An 11,070-nucleotide genomic window follows, 5' to 3' on the forward strand; every position below is an offset into this window, starting at 1 on the left:
ACCCTGTGTGCGAGCCTTGGTACTGGTACAAAAAAAGTAAAGAATATATATATATATATACGCATATATATATATAAAAACAGAAGTCTAATTACAGCAACTTTTGTTACTCTGTGATAAAATCTGCAATTTACAAAAATGAAATGACTGGTTTTTGCCTGCCATTAAGGCATTTCAAATTAACACCATGGAACTGATGTCTGTAATAAAGCGCTTCCTCATGTGATCCAGTCACATGACAATGTATATCTCCAAACTCATCATTCTCTGAAAAGAGAAAGAAGAATGTTTTAGTATGCAGTATCCTTTCCTCCTAGGTTTCTTCTGCACCTCAGATACACCATGAAATGAAATGTGCACAGTACTCTCAATTGCAAGAAGAAAACCCAGCAAGCCATGTCGTTGCCCTTCCCCTGCCAGGAACAACATATTAACAAGTAAGCTGTGTCAGGAGTTATCTTCTTAGTTCTGACATCCTAGCATCCATCAGCTCTTTCAGGGCTACAAACCTTTCTCACTCAAACAATTCCAGCTAAGAGCCTTACATGATCATTTGTTTTCAGAGTCAGCTTTCAGAAAGACACCCATAACCATGGAACATTACAGTACTATTTAATATATTCAACTCTGAAGCTTAACATGGTGGCAATGAAAGAAACCCTAATGTTAAGGATGCTTTGGGTTTTTCACTTGCGATGGGGTCATTATAATACACAAGAGCCTCTTTTCTCTTGAATAGCAAGGATGATGGTTGAATTCTACCGAAAACCTAGTAAATAACCAAGAGCCAAATGCATGGAATGCGTATGTAACTTAAATACAATGTCACCTCTAATAGACTCCCAAGCAAACCTCTCTGAAACCAAAATCACCAAACCAGGCAGGCTTGCAGAATAGATAAAATCTTAAGTTTTCCTGGTAGTACATGGATCTACCTGAACATGAACTTTAAACACCTTTTATATATTAAAAAAAGGATCTTAAATTATATTTCATAATTACTTGCTTTATCTTAATACCAATCCTTAAAACATAGTCTATGGAAAATCTCATAAGACAGACTACTTGTTCCTTCTTAATGATCCATGGTACAGTTAAAGAACATAACTAAGGACAAAATGTCACCTTAAAGAGACTAAAACTACCATTAATCCAAAGTCCCTAGTTTTTCTTCATCCTTAAAAACTGTGTCATACAAGAAACTGCAGACCATCAGGCTATAAAATCTATGCTTTGCTTTCTCCTCTCTATGTTAAGAAATACAATTTAAGATTTACTGGCTATTTACCTTCTTTGTGCAGGAAACATACCAGATGCAGATGCCTGCGCAGCCACCTGCTGAGTGGCAACAAGGGCAGCAGAGGTCAATCCTGAGGGAAAGAAGAAAGGAAGGAATTTTGATGTACTTCTGATTTTAATGGACTTTTGTGCCCAGAGAAATGTTAGGAAGCATCTCCAAGGCAAACAGACAAAAAGCCCCAACATCAGAATATGGTGGGGTTTTAACACTATATAAATGGCAAAAATTTCAGGCCACAGTGTTAAAACAGTCTGCCCAGTATGATCAATATGCCTTCATGTAGTAAACTGAATTGTCCTTGATAGATATTTTACAAGAAAATACAGCATTACTACTTATTGTATTTCTTTCCAAGTACTGCACTGCATGATGCCAAGTGGTTTGTGTGAGTTGCTGAATAGGAAGATCAGCAGAAATAATAGGTACCAGGAAACAACAAGAATCAAAAGTCACAGTGAATTACAGAAACGGCATGCCAGCTGCTCAGAATACAACACTTTCATAATAACTTATCATTTTTACAGTTTTCCTACTGAACAAGCATAATGCATCCCAAAAGGCATATGGAATCACTGAATCAAACTGAGAAATGTCAAGACTTTTACACAGGAAAAATAACTGCTGAGGCACCAAGTGAACATAATGAATTAATGTCATTTAGCCACCAATTGTGATAGCATGTACTTTGCTGCATGGGAGGAAATCTCCTTTTAATTCAGCTAGAGTCCAGGGTTAGAGAAAAACAGTCAAAGACTGGTATAAAACCCAGGGAGAATGAATCGTATCTTACTGTGCTGCTTTTTCCCTGACTGCAACTTTGTGTGCTGCATTTGCCAAAATACAAAGAGTCCTCTTTCAGACGGTCAAATTATAACAAGCTCAAACCCTTGTGACTGCAATGCCTTGTACATAAAATATGTTCAGTATAAAAAGCTTTTGTCTTTGCTACACTTCTTCCATTGCTTACACAACCCTAATTATACAAAAAGGAGGTTGTTTGGTTTGGTTTTTTTACTGCCTTTCAGCCAGTTAATGTCAGTTTGCAGTAAGAATCAAAACATTCATGTGAATGGCAGCCTAACTGGTACATCTTTAACAATGCTCTAACACCCAGTTTTGGAAACAAAACTTGGTATTTCTCAGGCATGAAGCTATTCATTTGCTGTTAGTCCATGCTGTGAATTTTCAAGCCTTCTTCCTAAATGCAAAGCACTTCTGATTTAACAAGGGGATCTCTATTCAAAATACTTCACGTAGGCACGATTTCCAATGTCAAGGTAACAACTCCATGAGGCAAGCTAATCCCACCATTGGAAATCTTCTGCTCACCTTGAAATGGGTCATATTGCCCAGGTATAAGGGGGTAACCCATTCCAACATGTGTGTGATGGTGCGTATGGAGATGCCGCTGGCTAAAAGGAGAATGACGGTCTCGTTCCCTTTCTGCTTCCCGTTCACGCTCAGCTGCTGATTTTTCCACAGGCTAGTAACAGAAAGTGTAAGAAAATCGATGTGAGAATTTTTAAGGGGATGAAACCACAACAAAACCACACTTGCCACTACCTGGCAACAACCTTTTGAATTCAAATGGTGAAGCTGATTTCTTCTGAAGAATTATCTCTACTGGATTATTTGCACATGATTCTAATCTAAAGCTGGTGTATCTGGCTAGTGGAAGATTTTCCAAGGCACAAAGATTTTGAGGCAATGCACTGCAGCTTGAAGCCACCATGATGACTTCTAGTTTTCGGCTCCCTTAAGCTTGGCTGACTTGCCAATGCTGGAACAACCTAGTTGAGCTGCTGAAAGCTGACGTAAATGAATCCTCAGCCCTCTTTCATGCACTCTGGGGATCAAGCTTGCCTGAAAAGCAAGAAAGCCCTTTTGAAAACAGAATCAGAGTCACTGACTTATGCACAATTAAAACTAGCGCCAATTTAGCTGAAAGTAAAATAAGAGTATTTGCTCCAATGTGTAAGTCTTCAGAAATGGGGGCTGGTAATCTGCTGTTTGGAAGATGTGGCTTCTTGGCAAATAAAGGGAGGGGACATTACCAAATCCCAAAGCCCAACTTCTCATTTCATTATCAGTTTTCAAACAGGAGCCTCCTGTTTAACTGCAATAAACTGTGCACCAGGAGGTATCTCTGATTCTATGTTTCTATGAGTCCATTCATTTAAGATAGGAAGACTCTGAGCGCAGAACTATGTTATATGTGTAACTTCCAGTTTATGCCACAGAAGCATCCTGACTATAGATTGCTTTTATTTTAAGCAGTACTATAAAGAAGAATCATGCATTCAGAGCTTGATGCCAGATTGTGTGCTTCTTAAAATTATGTTCTGTACCCCTCCCCATATGTACCACTCTTCAGCAACAACAGATGAAGCCTTACAACAGGGGACTTGCTGCGATACTGGTTGGCATGCTGCTGGAGCAAATCCAGTGCTTTGGACTCAGTGGTTGATTTCACATTGATGCTTGGGCTGGTATTGACTTTTTCCGCCTCTTCTCTCCCTGACATCTTCCCATAAACTGGATAATGAAATCCTGGAGAGAGATAGGCCCCTGCAGGTAAACAATAAATACCACATCAAGTCACTGGTTTTACATTTTGGTTGTATCAAGGTGGGAGGAGGGGATGCCAGGACAGAGGATAACATCAAAAATGGAACATGTGACTATCAATTGGCATCTTTGCTCTTCAATTTCTTCACCTAATTTACCCTGATGAATGGAGGTTATAAAGAGGGTTGAGCTGATAGCCATTTCAGACATTTATGGGTCCTCTTTAAGTGAAAGGAATAGTAACTATAATGGTTCTGACAGTAAGTGCTTAGAATATTTTTATAGGCAATAAACTATCTGTCAGTCTAACAGCAATAGCAGACTGTCAAGGGTTGAGAAAACTGTAGCTGGGAACTGTGACAGTTCATAAAAGGAACATCTTGTATTAAATCAGTTTCATCTACAGAACTTTCCCTAGTGGAAGCACAAGCAAAACAAATGTCACCCATGAAGCTTCTAATTTACCCTAGCTACTAACAGAAAGATTAAAATGCAGGCTTTACTGCATTTTGTGGATGTAAATCTTAACTAGCGTGCAAGGCAAATTTCAGAATACATACCAGGATAGCTGTGCATTAGGACAGGAGAGACTGCGCGATAGGCTGGATGGTTGGGATCGTACATCTGTGGATAAGGATAAGCATGCAAGTACTGGATATATGACTGATGCTGACTCATTGGTGAGGAAACTGCTACTCTAGCACCCCGAGAGTCCTTCCAATTTACAGGAGTCTTTCGATCATCGTTTTTTATCTTGCTCTCATCCACTGATTGAGAATCAGAACGCTTGACCTCTTTAGGCTCCTCTTTAATGCTTGCTAATGAGACAGGAAGGTTAGGCAGGGAACTTTCCTTGTTAGGTGTTTTTCTAGGGCTGTCTTCTTTCAACTTTTTCTCACGATCAAGTTCTTCTGGTTTTTGCTGATCAAGGTATTTGGGCTGATAGACATAATGATGCCATGTTCGTGAATCTGGATCCTAACATGGAGGAGAAAAAAAAAATTGTTCTGAACTTAGATGTTGAAATAAGATGGCTATTGATATTTCCCATACTTGGGTTAATGTATTTTTAATAGCTGTTTTAATAACATATCCCTATTACATAGAGGAGAGGTTTGCTTGCTACAGGGTGCCTTGAGCTCAAAGTCAAACCAATATTCCCATGAAGGAGCAAGAGACTATTATCAAAATTTAATTCAATTGTTTCATCTTATATCCTTCTTCATGCCTTTAACTAGTTTAATCATGAAATACATATGCATTGTATCAAAGTTCTGAGACCACACTATTTATAAAACATTTTAATTAAAGCCCACAGAGAGATTTTCCCACTAGAGAGCAAAAAATATCTGTGAACCACAAAATTAAAGCTGGCTAATGGTATGCAAGAACACTTACATTACCTGGAACAATGAACCTGAAAAACTGATCTAGCTGGAAAGATGCTAATGCTGCCTCTGATATTACAAACATTCAGGAATCAGTGGAAGTCAGACATTAAGGCAGACTTCTTCAGCTGACAGTCTTATTTCAACTTTGCAAAATTACACATGGATTAAGTATTTACAGGATCAGGACCACATGGTTTAAAGAACACATACAGGATATCATAAATACATTTTTGCATAATGTATTACATAGACCAGTTTACAAACATAGAATTAGGTAGGTGAGTTCTTTACAAGACTACACCAAATTAGCACTGAGCAATAACAGGAAGACTTTTTTTCTAGTACAGGATATGCAAGAGCTAATTGTAAACATTGTCTCCAATTGATACACATTTATGGCACATGCAACAAAAACATAAGCATGCGACTAGACACTTGGACAGGCTGGTTCAAATACTCATTTGAATCAGCAGAAATCTTCTTCTACTCAGGGCTGTACTGTGCCACTTCCTTTAGAGCTCCCTAACTCCTGCTCACCTGACCCCATTGTATCTTGAAAGACAGCCCGTAAGGGTGAAGTCTGGGCTGTACTGTACACCAGAACATGAAAGCATCAAGCATAGAGGCCCCAGTTCAGAGCAGAGAGACAGTCGCATTGCCTCGAATGAAGGCAATGTGACATCTAGGAAGGTCAGCACGAAGCCACTGGATGAAATTCTGGTTCCACTGAAGTCGATGGCAAAACTATCACTGACTTCAATGGAGAGAGGATTTCATCCATTGTGTAGGTCTGTAGGGGCTTGAGGTTGGTTGAGGAGAGAAGGGGAACTTAACTGCTTCAAAAAGGTCACCTTGGGTTAAGATAAAGAGCTGAGCTTCAAGCCAACTCTTCAAAGAACCAGCTCACCCATCTTTAGTAAATGCCAACTGTCATTTAACAAAAAAAAGAAACACTTCAAACTATGTTTCAAATCTACTTTAAGTCCTCTCACAATGAAAGCTGCTTATTTTGCTTGAAATTTCTCATTTCTCAACTACACAAATTGCTTAGAATTGCTTAGAATTTACATCTAAAAGAGAAATCTATTTTATTCATGTGTGTAGTTTAAAATAGTCTATTCAGGTCTTAAGCCTGGGTTTTGTCACCACCTTGGTAGATGCTTTTTTTTTTTTTCTTTTCAATCAGCTCAACTGAAAGGTCTATTGGTCACAGACTACAGTACTATCCAGCATGAAAAAAGGATGGCGGAGCTTGTTTGGCTGCAAAGGTAGAAGAACATAGCAGAATCAGGGACAAAATCTTAGATGACTTAAGGATAAATCAAGACATTCTTGTTCAAATTACTGTGATCTCACCTGTTTAAATCTTGTGGTTGGATCTACTCCTGTTTGCTTCATGGAGTCCATAACAGATTTCATCTCCACAGCCTCCTTTATGAGCTGGTGGTTTTCCATTTGTTTGGCTTTGAAACTGTCAGACTGAAGCTGCTGCTGGTGATTGGAAAGGATCTGTGATTTGCTTGCCTCCTCACCTTTGTTAGGGACCGATGACCCTATTTTAGTGTTATTTTTGCTGGATTCTGGAGTTGAAGGGGCCTTTGAAATAGTGGCAGACGGAATGTTCTTCTGCTTGTTGTCATCCTTACCAATCTCCTTCAAGGGGGGGTCATTCTTCCTTTCACAGTCCCTCCCAGTTTGTGCCATTTTCTGTTCTGCTAGTCTCTGGTCCTCATAGTATTTTTCATACTGTTGCCTGTAAGCAGGGTTAGAGGCCATTAAGGACTTTTGGTCCATATAGAGCCCATAGGCATACTGTCCATAATAAAGTGACTGAGCAAGTGCAGGGTGTCTTTGCGTTATTACTGACTGATGTTGTGGCTGCAAATTAGAGGAAGTGCTTTCGCTTTTCTTGGCATCCGACGGTTCTGCCTTCTCTTTCTTTTCAGCCTCTTCCTCAGCCTCTTTTTTGATCTTCAGTCCCTGTGGGGTACTGCTGTTCCCAGCTGCTGGGGCACTGACCTGTCCAGAGTGCATGTAACTTGGGGAATAATAAGGATCGTAGCCATGGTAATAGGGAGAATGGGACTCTTTTGCTTGAGCCGATTGTGCTGTGGTTGAAGAATGTCCTTTTACAACACCGTCCTTATTAGAAATAATATCCGACGGAGAGCTGGCCTTTGACCTCATGCCCTCTGACCGGCTGTCAGAGCCACCATCATCAGCTGCATCAGAAATATCCGAGTAAGCAGGGCTGTTGGTTTTAGCAGCAGCGCTATCTGCACCATTTTGTGTCAACACGTGCAGTGGCGCCATGGCAGATTGTCCATTCACCAAAGTGCTGCATTCCATCCTGGAGGCACTCCCTATGGAAGGGCTGGGCGCGTTGTCTGTGAACGTGTAAACCTTATCAGCTTCAGCCTTAATACTTGCCATCCTGCTCTCTTGAGACTCGGACAGTCCATTAGCTAGCACTTCATTCTTGTTGAGATGGTCCTTTAAAAAATGTCCAGATAAGTCTTTCCCAGACCCTTTTGAATCCTCCAGCTTTCCCAGCTTAGAATCCATCTTGGGGCTTCCCGTCTCTTTGCTTTCTTTGTCCTTCAGCTTTCGCTTCTCCTTTTTCTTTTTGTCTTTGAGTGATGTGAGAGCTGGGTTTACAGTGCTTGGCTCTCCCATAATTGTGGGCTTTGGTTGAATAGGTTTTAGCGGAGGGCTCTTTGGTGTAGCCTGAACAATAGTAGTTGTTAGAGAGGGCAGTCCCGGTATTGTCCCTGTAGTGGTGGTTGTAAAGGCTGTAGTAGGTATAGCTATTAATTGGGGAGGAGCTGGTGCTGGCGCTGGGGCAATGGGCCTGGCTGTTTTCAGTTTGGAAAGGTTTTTATCCACTTTGCAATTGTTGGCTTTCTTGCCTTTATCACCCAAACTCTTCTTGTCGATTAACCCTTCAGCCTCCAATTTGGGCATTTCAGTTTGCAAATTGCCATCTGCTAACGAGCAGTTATCCAGTGTGGCTGCCATATTAGAAATTACCGGAAGGCTGTTCAATTCACTGTTCAGACCCTTCTTTTTGCCAGAATTCTTGCCAGTTTTGGAACTGATAACTGAACCGGGGCCATTGTTGGTCAGTTCCCTTTTTCCCTTGGGTGTCCCTGGGGTAGTGATGGAGGAAGGAGATGTTGGTGCTTTTAGTGGGTCAAAGCCTGGCAAATTTGTGCTTGGCTCACTGCATTCAAGTGCCACATTACTCAGTGCTTCCTCACAGTCTGAAATTTTGTCTTCACTGTCAGGCTCAAACTCCAGTTTGTTTTCTGGGTCTAAATGTGCATGAGCCTGATGGTATCGTAGTCCATTAATGTGCTTGTACTTTTTGTTGCAGTTGGGGTGAGGACAGTCAATCAGCACTGGAGAAGAGCAGCCTTGGTCCAAAAAAGTAGTCTCAGGTTTCCCCTGTGGGGTGGTGGGAGTGCTTCTAGAGTTAGTACGAACACGTTTTCCAGATTTATTGTCCTCTGAACTGGAGTTCAAATCTAGCTCCATTGGAGGCTTAGTTTTCCTCTTGTTTGTGGATGAGGGGCTGGCTTTGACTTCATCCATGGCGCAGTTTGGGGGTGTCCTGCGCCCACTTGAGTTAAGGCTGCCCCTCCTCCCCTTCCCATTGGCACCACCTCGATTCTTATTCTGAAGTCCTCTGGACTCTGCAAAACTTGCATCATTCCCAGGTACAGCTGCAGCTGCAGCGGACCTTGCTCGCTTTCCCCTGCCCCGTCCTCCACGCATTTCCAGGTCACTTGTTGGAGATTCACAAAACCTATACAAACAAGAGCAGATTTCATCAGCAGGATCTGCGAACTGAATAAATACCAAAACATCATCACTTCCCATAATGGAACCTTCATACATGTTAAAGGAAAGACGTCCTTCTTCCAAATGAGACTGTTACAGTCTCAAAGGGAAAGTCATTATAAAAGGACAAAAATGGTAAGAACAAGACCACCAAATTAGAACAATGGAAAGAAAAATTTTCCAAACTTACAGAAATACATTTTTAAATTAATTGCCCTCTGATTGAATCCCATGTATTTCCCCTTCCCTCTCAAAAACACAAAACAAAAAGAAATAAAAACTCCCACCCCACATTTCAACTGTGCAGCAGAGAATTACTTGTTTCACTGGTGTATGTTTTCAATTATAACCAGCTGTTTTTTATTAATCTCTGTAACAGTCTCTTGACAAAGATTGGGGGTGAAAATACAGCAGAGAAAAAACAGACTCAGAATGATTGCCTACCTAGGAGGGGCCCAGTCATGCTTCGTGCAGTCCAGCAGTGTTCCCACATAAGTCTTGTTCCTCCATGTAACATTTACCACTAGGACACCTGCCAGTGGGAGAAAAACAAAGTATTATCACAGTCAGAACAATAATTGGGGTATTTTGTTTTGCTCTTTTTTCATTTTTTCTCTCCTTTCCCTCAAAGTGAGAGCTTTATTCTCATTTGCTTTCAAACGCTGTGGTCTACACTCTTCCTCTTTTCTGGTTTCAGCAACCTCAACTTAAAACCCACAAGAAAGACAGCAAACGACAAAGAACAAGAGTGTGCGTGTGCATGTGTATATGTGTAAGAGAGAGTGTGTGCCCGTGTGACGTGTGTGTAATCAAGATACAGCTGACAGAAGGAAATGGGTTTTGCCATGTCCTGCTGTAAAACAGCAACACTCACCTCTTAATTTTGCTATTATTGCACATAATTGCTTTCACTTGGCAGCCAGCCAGCATAAACTAAGCACCAGTTACAGTGTTTAAATCAGTAGGTGACTGAGAAGAATCTGCTTTGCTTTGAACAATATGATAATGATGCTTCTATTTATTTGAAATTGCATATATCCAAACACACAAACGCACTCACACGTATGCATTACAAGTTTTGTTCAGCAGATATAGATGAAGATGTGGATTGTTTGCTTTGCTTTTTCTTCTGTGGAAAGCGAGGGACTAGACAAGAAATTTCAACCGCACAGCAAAGCTAAGAGGAATCACAATACAGATACATAGAAAGAGGGATCCTTTAAAAAATGTATTCTAATTTAATTGCTTTTCCACTTATGACTTTTATTAAATGTAAATTTGTTGGCCCATCTAAAGCAGACCTTTAATTTTGGTTTATTCAAATTATCCCTGTAAATATGTGCACAGTAAGGATATCCTAAATAACAACAAAGCAAATGTGGGGGCTGTCACCCAAATGTTTTCAGGTTGCCGTCAAACACTTCTTCATGCAATTTATCATCATACATATGGCCTAGCCAGCATAACGACACCTTTAACTCATTAACGTCCACAAACACAAGGTTTTCTTACTGAACCAGCCATCTCTTATCATTAGAACATACACTGAAATGAAAAAATTTTTTCACCTAGCAAAGAAAAGCACGACGCAAAACGCTCCCCAGTTTATGAGGGGCATGAAGACACTAACTCGCAGCTGCCCGCCCCATGACTCATTTTTCCTCTCCACTTCCCTTGTTCTAGCTGCAGCGTTCCCATAACGGATATAATAATGGCACCGTGCCAGCACATTTCCAGCCGGCCTTTTTGCTTTGTCTTACCAGCACGCTCTTTAATTTTGAACTTTAAAACGATTCGCCCTCTCCACTGCACCAAGGTAAAGCAAACACGCAACCAAGCCGCCGATTTCCTCGGGGGCCTTTTAACAGCGGGGGAAGTATTTGAAGTGTTGTTAGCGGAGGTACCAGGGAGGAAGGGATTTCCTTGAAAATTCTCCGTAGCAGATTTGAAAATTATTCCCCATATGGT

General features: G+C 40.8%; 1 protein-coding gene across 1 annotated transcript in view; it reads right to left on the reverse strand.

Annotated features, from left to right (window-relative positions):
• Window positions 1–1,284: 1,284 nt before the first annotated feature.
• ZNF608 (zinc finger protein 608) overlaps window positions 1,285–11,070 on the reverse strand; it is an 83,827-nt gene continuing 74,041 nt past the window's right edge. The window contains exons 3-8 of the mRNA XM_009893802.1: window positions 9,547–9,634; window positions 6,616–9,067; window positions 4,429–4,846; window positions 3,696–3,868; window positions 2,630–2,783; window positions 1,285–1,370 (exon numbers count right to left, since the gene is read on the reverse strand). Coding sequence (XP_009892104.1) covers window positions 1,285–1,370; window positions 2,630–2,783; window positions 3,696–3,868; window positions 4,429–4,846; window positions 6,616–9,067; window positions 9,547–9,634 — 3,371 coding nt within the window. The remainder of the gene's footprint in view (window positions 1,371–2,629; window positions 2,784–3,695; window positions 3,869–4,428; window positions 4,847–6,615; window positions 9,068–9,546; window positions 9,635–11,070) is intronic.

The sequence above is a fragment of the Charadrius vociferus genome, unplaced genomic scaffold (genome assembly GCF_000708025.1).
Source record: "Charadrius vociferus isolate BGI_N301 unplaced genomic scaffold, ASM70802v2 scaffold158, whole genome shotgun sequence".
In the NCBI taxonomy this organism is placed as follows: domain Eukaryota; kingdom Metazoa; phylum Chordata; class Aves; order Charadriiformes; family Charadriidae; genus Charadrius; species Charadrius vociferus.